We start from the raw sequence: 16,549 nt of genomic DNA on the forward strand, positions 1-16,549 counted from the left end.
TACCGTCTTTACGCTACAATTTCTGGCTGCCCAACCCTATTGTTGTTGATTGATTTCTGTTGAACTCAAATTTAAGGTTCACGAGACGTCTGGTGGTCGTGGTCAGGTAAATCCATTGACATATATAAAAGGGTAAATCGGGTAGATTAAAAATGAACTCCAAAGTGATGTTAGACCATAGATATGTATTAGACTTTATCTCTTTATCTCCTTCAGTAGAAGATAGCTTTTTATTTATTTGTTTAGAATTTACCTCAGCTTTATTTATATAGCACCTTTCATGCAAGCATGCAGTTCAAATTGCTTCACAGAACAAAATTACAACAACACAGATGAAAACAATAAAAAAAAAAAAAAAAAAAAATAGTATAAAATAAAACAATTTAAGCACGACTAAAAATCTCAACAATTAAGACAATAAAATGTAAAAAGAAATAAAAAATATTATACATGAAAGCCAACAGAATAAAATAAACACCAGAGTTAAAAAAAATAAATGATATGCCTTAACTAACAGGCTTGACATTCTATTTAAATTTTTTCCCTGCAAATTAAACACAAGGTTTGTGGACGGGATTGAAAATCTTTTAATGCATAACAAATTACTGTAGGTAAATACAAACAAAGTCTTATGAGGTTATACTGTTATCAAATAACCTTGAGGAAGTAAACATGCAGCCACGGTACTGTTATGCAGTATGTAGCTTGCATCTAGAGTAGCTTTAACTGAAGCGCTAAGTATTCAGCAATATCAATTAAAGTGCAATCAAGCATCTCCTCGTAAAAGCAGTAAAAGAAAATGAACAATATTCTTGTTCCATTTTCCACTGAGCTAGTCTCGCATTGCATTGTATACTGTATTCTTCTGAGAGGCAGTTGAATTGTATTGCATTATACTGAGAGGTAATTCATATAAATGGGGTATACAAAATAATGCAAATGCCTCCTCACAGTATCAACAGTTTCAACAAAGATCTGAACATTATAACCTTTATAAAGGTAGAATTTATTGCAAGTCTGTTTTATTAAACCCAATAATAAGCTAGTAACTGAGTGTATATAATCATCCTCTACATTGTTCTGTACGCAGTTCCCCCTTCTTCAATCTCTTTTCCCAAAAGAAATATGTATTTTCTGGCTGACTTTTTGGTATGGCAGACTCCCAGTATCCAGCAAGTCACCTCTGGCAGCAAAGACTCACCCAGAAGATTGAGAACCTTACAAATTATTGCAGACTGCTGATTTGTTTGGTCACTTGACAATGATTAAAGATGACAGACAAAGAGTAAGATTTCCTTACTTATTTTCCTAATTTGCTTAAAAAGAAACATATAATGAGTCAAAATAGAGTAGGGTTAAGTATTATTTTTTAATCAGTTCATATAGCGGTTGAAACATGTGTTCTGTCAAGCGTGTGAACCCGTGAGTTTAAGTGGATGTCAAAATGTGCTTTACTGCAGCCGCCAGTTGCCACTATTGCAAAGAGTGTTCTAGTGTCTGTGCTCGTTCTCTTCCTGGCATGTGCTCCATTTACCTCAGGACACTGCTTGGATTCATGCAGTGAACATTGTGTGAAATTCTCTCGTGCATTGGGCTTTTGTGGAGTCCTGGCATTCATGTGCAGATGGGATAGGCACACCACAGGGTCCTCCGTTCCTGCATGCTCAGGGACAAATACTCAAACATAAACACACAAACAACAAATCCACCTATCTGCCATGTGGTGAACCCAGAAGTTAAGTCAGCACTTCAGTTCGTGGGACACAGTGTAGGAGTGAGAGTGTTAAAGCACTGGCATGGGAGGCAGTGAGGTCAAAGGTTACAGGTTAGATGGCCACATGACATCATCTCACTTCCAGTCCAACATGCACTGAACCTTTTGTCTGACCTGAACAAATACCTAAAGATGAGAGGCTTTAATACTAATGGAATCTGTTCTATACTTATTGTTATGATTTAAGTTCCACAACGCTGTGGAGATAGGTCTGGCAATGTGAGACTATGATTCAAGTAATGTGTTATGGTGACAAAATATTTTGGTGAATGTTTTCTCCTTACAAGCTGTCTTTCCAGTGCATCTTGTAACTGCAAGTAAAACACATTATGTAGGACGTTGTCCCACATTTGATAGACTTTCTGATCTTTTGGAGCACTTGTAATTACTCACAAAATTCAAGAGCTATTGTTTGATAGCCTTTAACATAATAGCCTTAAATTATTTGCCAGCACTAATAATGTGATGGAGTGAACCCTGCTCATATGTAAGATGTCAATCTTAATCTACAGTGAAGTTCTCTGTGGTCTGTTTTTACACACCAAGCGCACTGCCAGACGCTTATCTATCGCTACAGCTACTCCTTAATTCCAACTCACTCTCTAAAGTTCTGCTTCTGATCGTTCACCATTTCTGAGATTGATCGGGTGGTCCTGGGCATCTCATCATTCTTGGTCAAGGCAGTAGAGTTGTTGTCTTCTTTGGAGGGTAATTGTGAGATTAAATCGTCTGTTGTTTTTTTACACCTCCCAGTCTCACACAGCCTTTGTAGCAACTGCAGCAGAGCAACTCTCAGCTCTCGACAGCGCAGTGCATACAGTAGTGGGTTGACTGCAGAGTTGACCAGGCAGAGGGTGCTGCAAAAGGCGAAGGCCCTCTGTTGGGTGTGAGTCAGGACCACAGAGACATCAGCTAACATGAAGGAGAGTGCAGGAAGCCAGCAGCCCACCAGTATGAGTAGGATCAGGCCAAACGTACGTGCTAGCCGGATATCCATCCTCATGCGGGCCTGGCCTGTCCCTGCTGCTCCCTGGAGGTTGGTCATGGAGGACACGTGGCGATGGGCCTTCCACAGGATGAGAGCATAAGCCCACAAAATGAGAGCCAGAAGCACCAGTATGAAGCTGGTCCAACATGCCAGATAGCCCTGGTTGATGTAGGGAAACAGGCGTGAGCAGGGTGGAGAAAGCACTGTGGGACACCTCCAGCCCATCAAAGGCAAGAAGGAGATGAAGATGGTGGCGCTCCAGAGGATCAGCAGACTCAGCAGGGCTCGCCGACGGGTAAGCAGCACCTTATAGCTGGAGGCCTGGTGGATGCAGAGGTAGCGGTCCAGAGCGGTCAGCAGTAAACTCCCCACTGAGCTGGTGAAGGCCATGGTGACTCCACCTAATTTGAAGAGAATTGGTGAATGGGGCCATCACTGCGGCGAAAGAGGTGAAAATCCAGGAAGCTGGTGGTGAAGAAGCAGCTGGCGAAGACATCAGCCAAAGCGAGGCTGGCAATGAACAGATATGAAGGCCGCTGCCGCAGGGTGGCTGTGGCGGCGATCACTCCCAACACAAGAGCATTTTCCAGCAGTGTGATAGGACCTGCCAGGAAACAGATGGAGCCGATGGCTGTCTTCTCTGCCTCGGCGAGAACCATGTAGCATTCCAGATTCTCACAAGACCTGTTAACTGTGAGAAAAACACAAGTTTATATCAGGACAGATTGAGTGGGTACTAAAAGTACTAAAACTACAACTTCCATTATAAATGCAAGTATTGCATTAACTTACACCCACATTATCTTGAGCCGTATATATATATATATATATATTAGAGTGCATACCTATTGGTGATGAGGTGTTCTCTTTGGCTTCTGTGGGTCCTAAAGAAGTGGGAATCTCCCATTCCTCCATTTCAGCTGTTACTGCTTGGGCCAACGCTATTGCAGGAAATACAGCAAGTAATTTAATTTATTTTTTATGGATTAACACAAAAACAATGAACATATCTGTAGCAAAACAGATAACAGGAAACAATTTTAAAATAAAAAAAAATTTACTGCAGCTTTCACTTTTTCCACTCTTACCTTAATTTCCAAAGCATATAAAATACTTCTAAAGAATTGCTTTCATCATAAACTTATTTTTTGTAAGAGTTCCAGGTTGGAAAATTAGAATAGAATGCAACAACTGAATTAAGATAACTGGGGTAAATGTGTTAGGCAAGACAGAAAGAATACAACAAAATCCAAACATACAGGAAAAACAATACAAGAAAAAAATATAATCAGATTTTTATCATTATATGATTGACAACAAACCTTTTTTTACATTAGGTGGATGAAACAGGCAACTTCCTCTGGAGAAACAAATAGAGTAGACAACGTGATGTCTTTTTCTCTCTATGTCAATATTAAAATTGGTGCTTAAAAGGAACATTAACATTTATGAGTGAAGACAGAAAGTCGTTAAAAGATCAGGGCAAACAGACAATAATCATTACAGAATCTGCTGGGGCTGTTATTGAAGGAATTAGTTGCAAGGAGCCATGGTTTAAAGCAAGCCATAAACCACTTCTCAAGAAACAATGACTGGATTTTGTTTTAAAAAATGTTTAAATGCACATATCTCATGAATGTTTGAGCATGGTAGCCTAAAGCTCATGTATGATGCTGTTGTCTTTTTACCAAGTGTGTCCAATGAAACTTTTAAAAAACATCTGCAAGACATTCTCTGTAATTTAAATGATTTTATAAATGAACTGAGCTACTCAGAGAATTCATATTTAATCCATATTTTCACAATCACTTTGGCAGAGATTTTTCTGTAAGTGCATTCAGTTATCTGCAAATGAACATTATAGCAAACTGATGTTGTTGGCCTATTATCATATTTAACATCATCTAAATCTAAATAAAGGGCACTAATTTAACAGGATGAAGACTGCCCCCTTTTGGAATTAGATGGGATTGTTTTGCAACAAAGCAGTGAATCGGTGGGTGAAGGTCACCACAGAGATGAACAATCTCCTGTAGAGTGCATCACCTGTATGCAATCAATATAGATAAAGTGTGGGATGTCGCTGTTAGAGGATTTGATTAAAGTAAATAATGCTGTGATAAACAGAGAGTGGCCGCCTTTAATTACGGAGCGGCTTAAACAGAAAGAATATATTTTAAAGGCAAAAACATGACCCAAACACATAAAATAAATGTAAATCAGAGAATCATTGAATAAATCACATACAAAGCAACATTAAAATGCATCAAGGAAAGTAGTAGGCTTTTAGATATGATGCAGTATAAGTGATTAAAGGGAACACTTTCACATAATCAGGTCACTGTGCCTTTCAACCCATTGCTTTCCGTTTATTATATTTCAAATGACCATGACACTGTGTTATGAAAGCAAAGCACATGCGAGCAGAAGTAATGCAAGTAAAATGACTTTTCAGAAAGGCTCTTATTGACTGAAGGGACAATATTTCCCAATTCAACAATGGGCTATAGGTGAAAGCACTTGTGGATATTAAACCACCTCAGGCTCTTTTCTCCCTTGTGGTGAAAAATCTCAATTGCCAAATTGCTCTTTTTTGACTCTTATCCTTTAAAAAAGAAAAGATTGCCTATTCAAGAAAGCAGCAGCAGCACATACATAGAACTTAATGTAACATTCAGAAAACACGCAGGCATCCGTTTTAGTTACATCACTGGCGACATGCATACTGAAATAGTATGTGGCAATAACCCCTTGAGCCACTGTTTCACTGTGCCAAATTGTTTCAAAATATAACAGAGCCCTGCACAAGTAGAAAAGAAATGAATTCACTACTCATTTTGTAGTAAAAGCAGAAAATGGAAGCAGTACAAAATAGGTCAGATGCAGCAGGTCTACTGCATAAATACACATATTGAATACAAGACAAAAACAATTCTAATTTCACAGAGATATCACCGTCCGTTTAACTACAAATTTAAACAAATTAATTGTATTACTAGAATTATTACTACTGTCACTGGATTTTCCATCAGAAGCTTCAAATATCAACTCTGCAACCACTAACATCCTGATTTTTTTTTTTACTTTTATTTCCTTTATTTTCTTGTTTTCAACATGGTGCTGAACAGGTGTGTGTGTCTGTCTGTCTGTCTGTATGTCTGTGTGTGTGTGTGTGTGTGTGTGTGTGTGTGTGTGTGTGTGTGTGTCACAATGTGCATTAAATTGATGTTTTGATGATTTAAATTGTGCCATGCCTAGGGACTGCAGATATAAATTAGCCTAAGGCTAACTCTGGTACAATGCATCAAATGGCAACATATGTTAAAAATTGTACATGGTCCCTAACAAATAAAATGAATTAAATAAAAATAATTTGAAACCTGTAATAAAATAACCTTTGAAGATCTTACCTTATGTTCTCTCTTGTGCGTTGTTTTCTTGTTTGTTTCCTGGTATAGGGGAACCGAAAGTCTCTCAGCAACTGAGCAACCACAGTATGACCGCACAGACCTACAGACCTGACTGGTGCATGAGTGAGGGGAAGAAAAGGAGGGTGACTGTGATGACACAAGAGGGAGGGAGGGAGGGAGAGAGAGAGCAAACCAGATGGAGAGAGATTGTAAGACCCCAAACGATGTATCAGAAGTACAGCTGGAGTCTGTGATGATACTCAGAATAATATCATAGCAGTAAAGTCAAATTTTGATGTGTTTGGTTATATGTAATAGATGCGAAAGGGACCAGATAAAACATTTATACAGTAATAGAGACCAACTGTAGTGATCACACAATTTTTAAAAGATGTCTTTGCAGCAGAGAGGGTCAGGATGAACTCAGGGGAGGAGAGCACTCAAGCAGGTGTGAAAAACATGTCGATAAAAAAGAAGGAGAAACACAACATACACACAAAAAATTTGAATAAAGTTACCTTAAAAAAATATCTTTATCTCTTAGCTGAGAGTGTTCAAATGCATAAGTGAACCTTGAGTTAAGACATTTGTGGCAAAAATTTGATGTGTTTTACACAGTCAAGGTGCAATTGAATTATTGCTATTTTGGCAGCAACAGTTTTTCCTTCCACCTCTATTCATATTTACATTGACTCTTTCAACATTTATAGTCTGTCTTTTCATGCATATTGTGTTATTCCTGATCTACATTACCACCTAGACCACTATTTGCACTAACTGTATATTGAATTTTCACTACATTCAGCATTTTATACATTTTATACCTATTGTGTAATCACTGACCTACATCACTAACTAGACCACAGCAGTTTTCCTATCACCTTATCACTTTCGCATATCCTCCGACTAACTTACACCTCACTTTGTACCGGCTTTGTAATGCCTACTTAATCTGCACTTTATGTAGCCTATTGTATCAAAGTCAAAGTATCTTTATTAGTCTCCCCATTGAGAAATTTGTTTTGGAAACAGAGAAATTGCTGCAAGAGTTACAACAGAGACACACAACAAGCACAGGGCTAAAACAGTTAGAAGACAAATGTACATTGAATATCTAGGCTACTCAAAGAGCTGTGCAAATTGCAAATTACCAATTTCTATAGAATACTTCCTACATTCTTCTGTTCTACCATACATGCCTTACAATCGTTCCTACTTCCATAAGCATCCATGCATTCAGTCCTAAAAAACATTCATTTATCCATTCATAAATATCCTTACAATATATATATATATATAGCTAATTGCTTTCCACTTATCTTCATTTGATAGACAACATCTATCATCCCACATGCATGCACGCACATGCACACAAGATACTGCTTGAAGGATGACAAGAATATCTTAATTAAAACTAACCTTTTGTGGAAAGACTTGCAAAATGATGAAAAAAGAAGAGACTTAAATATTCCTGCTTTGTTATTTTAAAGAGTATACGTGTGCACATTTATTATTGGTGTCACACTTGGTGTTTGATTCTTGTTTACATCCACTCTGGTATACACTGCTATGTAAACCTGCCTTCATTGAAAATTCACAAGGATTTAGATTTTTTTTATATTACATTATTGAAGCCAGTGGGTGGGTCAGAGTGTAATACTGCTTGCAGTACAACAGGGGGCAATGCTAAGCAACCATAATGAGGGACTCAGTAACCTCCAGTGAAAGGTTGTTCAGTCTTTTAATCCTAATCATTCTTCATAGATACAAAATTTGAACTCAACAAGCGGTCCCTTCAGCAATTAAGGTCGTTTAATTTGGCTTATGCCCCTCTGGTGAATATAAAGTACATTAGTAGTTCGATAACAATTAATCTGCTCATGAAATCACATACCTAAGGCATTCTGAAATGAATTAGCATCCTATTTTAGAAAAAAAAAACTATGCTAAATGAAACAGAAACTGGGACTAACAAATACATCAAATGACAAGACACGAAAATAGGACAGAAAGAGAGGTTTTGTCATGTTTATATTTAGACACCATTCAAGTAAATTGTGCTTTGAAACTAGACAAGCAGTCTTGTAATAAGACAGTGATATCTGTTGCACTGTGTCCTTTCCTACTCTGTCCTGATAGAGCCAGCAGCCCAGAAGGCAGGAAATGTGATTAGGAGCTGAGAGCACAGCTCGAATAAGATTTCTTCTCAGTCACTGTCTGGCCAGAATGAAGCACAAGAGCACAGACCACAGGACAGAATAAAGCCTGAAATGTTCAATTATTAGTTGGATTACATCATCCACACAATCCCCTTTTTAGAAATCACCCCGGACACAAACATCAGGGCTCGCTTTGCTGTTTCATTCGGGTTGTATTAATCAAATTTCCTCTCCTCATTTCCAGATGGCCAGATCTTCAGAGTGAGATCATATCACTGATGTGAAAAACACCAGAAAAAATGAACATATCAAGCAAAAATCGAATTACTTCACGGTAAATGCTTTAATAATACTTAATTTGATTTGGTTCTTAGAATAATATAATTCAATTGTAAAATGTTTCAATTTAGAAATTAAAATTGGAATTGCCAAAAGAACACTTCACAAAGGAACATGTAAGAATTCTTTAAAATGTTGTGGTAAATGTTTAAAATGTACATTTACCATAGAATTTCAAAGAATTCTTGCATTGTTATTTCTTTTTGTTTATGCCTTTCCCATTTGCCAAATACAATTTTCATGTTGTAAACTGTAAGACTTGTACTTGTATTTAGGGTCGCATGATTTTAAAACAAATTTCTGAGGTCATGTTCTCAATAATTGTTTGATCATTTGGATTTTTCATATTTTAATGATTGAGTAAGCTGTTCAATTATGTTTTCTGTGATATTTTCATTAAATTGAGCAGTTGTTTCAATTACATTCGTTTGAAAATAAACATGTTTTTAAAGTCAAATCTCATTAAAATGACATGAGAGCATTGTGCCTGTAGGATACGATTACATACTTCTTTCCAGAAAAGTGAATTGCAGACCCATAATATTCACTCAAACTGTTATTTAAAGCTTTAGTGCGTACCTTTTTGATATTAATGAACGTCCGTTACATTCAAGCCATTGCCAAATGAGTTGATACAAAGCTAATCAAGAATTATTATATTAAGAATATTCAGCTCCACACAACTCTCTCTGGCTACAGGCAACTGCGTGGAGGAGGGGTGGGGGCTTGTATTATGTGAACGCACAGACAGTTTTGTTGTCATTACTTAGAATTCCTCATGGGGGCGCCAGAAACCACACACCATAGCTTTAAACTCCAAAAGTTCACTGAGGTTGCCCTCAATTCAAGTGACGTTGACAGACAGACAAGTCAAAAGCAGTAACACAACAAGATAAAAACAAAGATCCAGCAACACATTGATATCCAGTGGTTTGTGGTCATGGTTTTAAACTGTGCATAGGTTAGTGTCAATCTTTAAAGTGTGTTGAATGTAGTTCCATAAATCAGGAGCATTAAAGGAAGAGGCAGATTTTCCCAGATTAGATATAATCAATGATCAATCATGCATTATAGAGAGTTACCTTCTTTTTACTCAACACAAAGGTCTAAATGCTTTTAATAAAGCAAAATTGTATGTAGTCATATTCTAAAAATACTGGAATCAAGTTATAAAATACCCACCATGTAAGATTTTAACTGCACAATATGAACTCCTCCAGTTAAGAAAATAGTGCTAAAACTCTCAAATTCCCAGACAGAAATACAGAAGACTTGACCTCAGTGTCTTCAATACCTACAGCCCTGATTGTACTGATGTCCAATAAGAAACAGCAACCCAGTCTTGTGTTCTTCTAGCCCATTTTTGTACTGCCTTCCATCACAGAGCAGTTGAAAAGAGCAGGAAGTGTATGGGTTGGATTTAGAGTTTTGCTTTAAAGGCATTTTAAATTTGAGAAAGACATCTTAAGGCCAGACATCTCAGAATCTGGAAAACAAAATGTTGAGTTAATCATCCAACAAACTTATCAATGGGATGTGGGCCTGTAAAAAACTTGATTCTCCATACGGATGGCCTGCTTGCTGAACTGAAATATTGTGTTAAATGAGACATTTGTTTGAAACACATGATGATGAATTTCATTTATATATTGTTTCTTTTCAGAAGACAGAGGTAGCTTGGGGAATGTTATTGATATTATTGATTGTAAAGATGGAGATGTGTGTCCTTGACTAGACTGTATTCAATAATGGCAATGTGTTATGTCACTGTGCCCCCACCAAGCTAGACGGGAAAAAGAAATAACGCAAAACTTGGCAACAAATGGGAGAGATTTCATTTGCATGTGTTTGACGGTATTACAAAAGATCTTTGATATGGGCCAAACTTGCAGATTGGTGTGAAACTGTTTATTTCCCACTTCACTTTGTGTGGGTGTGTTTCACAACACATTTCAGACTATTCAAATTCATGTGAAACCATTTAAACACAATAAATACTGCAAATGCCTATCAGACAGAGATTTGGAGTCTTTCTGTATGCAGCCTACTATATCTATGCTGTGTAAAAGAAAAAAAACAGTTGTATTGTTTTGAATATATTTTCCATTCCACTTTCCAGGATGGCACTACATTTATGTCTATGACATGTTTATACTGCAACCCTTTGCCACCAGTAGTTTTGTACAGAAGCCTAAGTGACCACTCAGATATGGAGATTTTTCCACCTACTATGTTCTGTATGACCTACAGAAGCCTCAGTGACCTACTTTCCATACATAGTTGTCTCTTGATGGGAGTAGCTCCCTTTCAGTGGTTGCTTTGCTTTGGGGGGTGTCCTTCCATGGCCTGCAGCTGTGAGCACTAGCTGAGAATGTGTTGTGCAACTCTTGACGCTTTAAACAACGTAGAAGGGGAAATAACTTTGAATCATATATGAGTTAATCTATCATCCTAGTTTTGTATTCTTTAGACTTGGACCTGCAGACTCCCATAAAACCAACTGTAAGGGCATAGTATCATCCACATGACCAATGTCCTTATAAAGACTGGGTGGAGAAGGGGGGGGGATTATGACACAGAGGCAAAACTCTAAGCTTTAAACAATTATTTAAAAACCAAATAACACAGACGATATCCAGAAGTTTAGTTACCACATCAGAAAAAGCAAAAAATGGTCTTAACTTTTAAATTGTCTTGTGGGGTAAACAAGCCTTGCCTTGTATGCCCTGTAATGCTACAAGTCTGATATTTTTTTTAGTAACCCCCCCACACACATCTGCTCTCTACTGGAGTCCATTGTAAACCATTTGAGGTGTTGTGGCTCTGGGTTAATTCAACAAAACAAAACATCAAGGCAAGAAATGTTCCCACCTAATAACCCCCAGCAACATGTCCACATGATTTATAACATCAAATGTATAAAGAGGTTTACATGATAGGCTACTATTGGTATATGGTAGTATTTTAACTCTGAATTGGGCCTTTGTATCAAAGCTCACATTGGATTATGGCACAAAAAAAAACAACCAAATTAATTAAAAAAAAAAAACATAAAAACCAATTTTCATTTCACTAATCTTGCGGCAGCTGGAAACTAATAAGAGGGCTAAATGACCTGTTTCAATAAAACGGTCAAGGTTTATCCTAGTTTTAGCAAGAGGGAAGAGGATATATGGGGGATGGGCAGCTCATAGACAAGAGCTGTTGTGTATCATTACAGCCTGTTGCAGCTGTTTCCAAGCAGCACAAAAGGTTTAACCCATAGCCATGGGTATAGAGAATCTTTGGTTTAACATACGCACACAGGAACTGTGGAACAACAAATCCGTTTTAATAGAGCAGAAAAAGTACGAAGTAGCCTCCTCAATAAATCTAAACTCTGGACGTGTTTACCTTATTTTGAACGAAGGATTGACATTACATAACACTAAACTACATATATTGTTACCCCAAACCTTCATACGATGTAAGCGTTAATGTATTTCTTATGTAACATAACGTGAAAGCAGAACTGTTTTGGTTGTTGTTTTCTGTTAATTTCTCACTTCGCTCAGGAAATACCCCGAGCTCCAACAAAGGAAACGAGAGGAGGTTCAGCGATTGACGTCACCAGTCTGGCAACAGGCGTGAATGCGTCTGGCTGTCTCTTCGGTGATTGGCCTTACGGTTCATACTCGGTACGTGATTGGTCAGAGCTGGGTTAGAACGAACTACATATATCTGCTGTAGATTCCATTTTGTTGCAATTCAGACGGAGTCGGGAGATAGAGAAGTGGCGTCATAGGGCTACTTTTAACACCACACAACAGCTAACTAATCTTCAAGGGTGACAGATGTGTAGGAAATATAGCTTGCTGTGCTTCCTTACGTAGTCCACCGAGGGGTCGTAAAGGCTAATCGCATATTTTCCCGGACGAAGGGCTTTTTAACACCCAAGCCTGAGGAAGTCGGTAAGAAAACCTTGTTTGTGCCTCGTCGCCATATTGAGCTCGTCGTTTCTTTGTTTTGTTGTGGTGCCAAAGCAGTGTAACCGAGACTGTAAAAACGTTAGGGGGGTTTCTAAGCACAATTCACATTAATCGAGATTATTTTTTTACCAACTGCTTTTTAAACTTAAAACTCAACTACACAAAGCCACTTGGCAGGACAAAGCGACTAGCTACACTTCACGTTAAGCCAAGCTGGAAGTGCACAAACAAGTCTCAGTTTATGTAATGTTTTTGTTGTATTAAGCATTTAGATTATTATTATTTTTTTATTTGACATAACGACAATGTTATAACGAAAGGATATTTGATCGTTTATTGATTTTGCACTGCTCGATGCAATGACGCACTGAAATAAATACACTTCCTCTTCTACAACATTAGTGCTATGGTGGCCAACTAAATTCAGCATCTCTAACTGACCCTTTTCTTGCCCCAGAGGTTTTCGGCTTCTTGGATCATCGTGTGCCGAGGTGAATTGATGTTCAGCTCGGCTCAACGGGAAAACTACGCTCATTGGCACATGAAAGCTTCAGACCTTGCTGGACACAGAAGTACAGCGAGAAGTAGACAGAAAACTACTTCGAGGAACTGGGACCCGATTGGAGGTGAAATATTGAGGAGAGACTTCATCAACTTTCTGACAACAAAGAGGTGAGCTGGGGCTGTTTTGCTCCTGGTTGTGTGTGGGGGAGGGGCGACGCAGGCGGGGCTGTCTGGTGTTTCTGCACGTAGCCTCTGTGCTTGTTTTCATTGAGACGTGGTGCAAGTCTGCGTGCTGTGTTGAGGGATTAGGCTAGCTAATAAAGTTTTACCCTGCTAATAATAAGTGGAATATTGAGCGGATCGCAGTACATTCCCAGAAATTCCGTGCACTTTTAGTAGTAATGTATTCTCATCACGCAGGTGACACGTAGTGCAGACGCATTATGGGAGGTGGAGAGAGATACAACATTCCAGTTTCCCACCATGAGCGCCCGCTTCCCAAGAAGAACCATCAACTTGGCCGCGCTAAGCAGAGAAGCCGTGACCAGAACGGAGCACCAACTTCTGCAGGCGGGGCAGGTGGCCTTCATCATCATGGCCACCGCCGGAGCGACAAAGGCGCAACATACCACAGGTCTCCAGAGGCGCGGCAGGCCGCGTCTGCAGAGAAGAATGCTTCTGATCGCTTTGCCACCAACTATGATCACAACTGGGAGGGTGCAGTGTCTCACCTGAACACGCTCCTGGCCACACAGGGAAGTCCGAGCTATGCAGGGCCTAAGTTCAGCGAGCCACCCTTGCCTAGTGTGTTGCCCAAACCCCCCAGCCACTGGGTGTCCTTCCCAATGGGCTCCTGTGACAACAGGGAGATGATGGCCTTCCAGCTCAAGAGTCTCCTCAAAGTGCAGGCCTGAGAGGCATACCCACACTTAAAAGAAAAGCCAATGTAAGAACTGGGACTCTTTGAGGGCACCCACCCACCAGGAACACCTCAGTGCTGTAATCCTTTTTTAGCTGTTTTTAGATTGAACTCTGTGTTAGGAGGCATTTGCAGTAATGCAAAATGTTTATTCAACACTATTTTTAGACTAATATTTTGAGATTACAGCCTTGGAGCCTTGCTGGTCGGTAATGCCTTTAGTGGAGTCAGTTTCTGTGACTAATGACAAACTGGATATCCTTTCTACTTCTGTTTTGTTCTTTTTAATGTTGGCTGTCAAAGCAGTTTGAGTGTGCTTTTTTCCCTCCCAAACAAGGGTTATAGTATAGGTCAGGTAAATTCCCATCACTTTTACAGTCCATTTCTGTGGACAGACATGCTTTTTTATTTTTAGTTTCATGATAAGCCTTTATGGTCGCCTCCTTAAAGCTTAAGGTGCTAAAGCAAACTCACATTTGTAGCAATTGTTTTTTGACTAGGACCCACCTTTTCTTGTATGGATCACAATCCTTGTTTGGGATGAAAAAGACACTCGACTGCAATTCTGCAGGGAAAAAAAGCTATCTGACTGGAGGTAATACGGTGTACAGTACAGGTCAAAGTATAACCTCAAACCGAAGGGTAAAAAGAGACCATGGCACACAGGCCTTGGACGGTTGACTCCTGTACTTCTTTTTTATTTCTTTTTTTTTTTTTATTGCGCTGTGCGCACATGCACTATAGGAGTTGAGCTTGTCTGAGGCCCATAACGCTCTATCATAGCATTATTTTGTACAAGTCCTTTATTATTGTGGTTGAAAGATGTATGAAGTGCTGTGTGTAACCAAAGCAATGTTTTTGCTGTATTTTTTTTTTTTTCCTTCTCTGTTTTGGACATCGTGTGTGGTCGGCATTATTGCCATTGCCACTTTACCTTGCCAGCCCGAGTGGTGAATGGTCAGGGTCCCCAAAGTCACTTCTAACTGTTCATCGTTCAATCAGTGCTGTTATTGCTCCCCAGTCTCAGCTTTTTCAGGACAATGCTGCAGCTTTAACACGCGGAAGAGGGCCAGGCTTAGCTGTGTGACTGTTAAGTTCCACTTTCTCTCTGTCATGGTCCTGTTGTTGGCTGCACGCATTTGTAAGCAAGGTAAGGCAGAGCTGAGGGAGGTTTCTGAAGCGAAGTGACCCCAGGGACTCAACATGAGGCATGAGGCTGGTGTTATGTTTACAAAATAGGTCTCAGTGGTTGACCATCCCATAACTCTATGCCTCTTGCCTCTGCCTCTTGTTTACCCTCTTGCACTGCAATCAGACTAGTGTTAATAAGTTACAGGCCAGGATGCTATTGAAATGATGGAAGCGTAATTGACTATCTCCCTATGGATTCTCTATTTTTGTGATTCAATCCTCTGAGGCTCTTTTTGCTTTCCCCTTGCAGAATTGGTGTGGTTTTTGGCCAGCTTAAAGATGACAAAACAAAGTATGAGAGCTTGTTGGTGTTCAAGAGCCATGTAAATAATGAAATGTAAAAAAAAGTACTTGTAGCATATGTACATTTGCAGGCCGAGTTTGAGGCCTGTCTGACAAAAGTATTTTTAGTAAATAACACTGAATGTATAAGACATGCTAAGGCCATGTCTTGACTTCAATGTCTTGACTTCAATACTGAAGAATATTTTTGTTAAAAAAAATGCCTATTGCATTTCTCAGAACCCCCTGCACTGTAATCTTTCCAGAGATCTTGCACATGTTTTTTATTGTTTTGTATTATGCAGTGTAGGGTGAAATATGCTACGGGCAAATTAAGTAAGACTGCAAAATATCAATTGGATCCTGGAGGAGACTTGCCTATGTATGAATTCGAGTTGTGAATGTGCTTACGTTATGTAAGCGTGATGCTTTTAATTTTGAGTTGACCTGTTTGTGCCTAAGTTGAAATCCATGCTGAAACTGACTATTTTCATTAGGTGGCAATGCTACAAATTGACCAATTATCATCACACCATCTTCAATTCTCAGCTGTTCTTCCGCCAGCTGACAACTGAACTTGGCCCCATGCTGTTTAGGTTTTAGTTACTATTTTGTTGTTCATGTGAAGTTTCTTTCTTGCTCTGATTGAGTCATTCATGGCAGTCTCCTTTATTCTAAATTTGAAATGTGTAATGAATTGGCTTTTAATTTGTCCCCCTGATAAATGTCACTGAAGATGAAAAGAAAATGCCCTGTTTAAGATTAGTAACAATTGGTGTGTAAAAGAAAGCAATCTGTGAATTGATGACAAATTTGACCAAAAATAATAAATCCCTTTCCCTCCCCCCTATTTTTGTCTGTGCTTGAGTATCTTTTACTTGTCATTTTATTCTTGGGCTATGCTATACTACACTTGTGATCATTGATATTTTATCCAATTATGGGTCTGCTTCCTTGCAATCCTAGTTGCAGTAAGTGTTAAAAAGAACAAAAGCAATGTTCTTTGTTTTGTTTT

At 38.9% G+C, this 16,549-nt stretch overlaps 2 protein-coding genes across 2 annotated transcripts; one reads left to right on the plus strand and one right to left on the minus strand.

Moving 5' to 3' along the window:
* Window positions 1-462: 462 nt before the first annotated feature.
* On the minus strand, window positions 463-6,279 carry cnr2 (cannabinoid receptor 2). The gene is given in 5 exon segments (XM_039804781.1): window positions 463-3,196; window positions 3,199-3,453; window positions 3,608-3,703; window positions 4,085-4,122; window positions 6,173-6,279. Coding segments are annotated over 3 exon segments (1,152 nt in total). The 5' UTR covers window positions 3,678-3,703; window positions 4,085-4,122; window positions 6,173-6,279; the 3' UTR covers window positions 463-2,369.
* Window positions 6,280-12,401: 6,122 nt separating this feature from the next.
* Window positions 12,402-16,384, plus strand: pnrc2 (proline-rich nuclear receptor coactivator 2). Its single transcript, XM_039805412.1, has 3 exons — window positions 12,402-12,620; window positions 13,096-13,310; window positions 13,563-16,384. Exon 3 carries the CDS (start codon window positions 13,586-13,588, stop codon window positions 14,054-14,056), a length of 471 nt encoding a protein of 156 aa, XP_039661346.1. The 5' UTR covers window positions 12,402-12,620; window positions 13,096-13,310; window positions 13,563-13,585; the 3' UTR covers window positions 14,057-16,384.
* The last annotated feature ends 165 nt before the right edge of the window (window positions 16,385-16,549 follow it).

Source organism: Perca fluviatilis, chromosome 7 (genome assembly GCF_010015445.1).
Source record: "Perca fluviatilis chromosome 7, GENO_Pfluv_1.0, whole genome shotgun sequence".
NCBI lineage: Eukaryota > Metazoa > Chordata > Actinopteri > Perciformes > Percidae > Perca > Perca fluviatilis.

Bases quoted from the DNA above. Each gene is read 5' to 3' on its own strand.
- pnrc2 (XM_039805412.1), top strand. From the start codon at position 13,586: ATGGGAGGTGGAGAGAGATACAACATTCCAGTTTCCCACCATGAGCGC.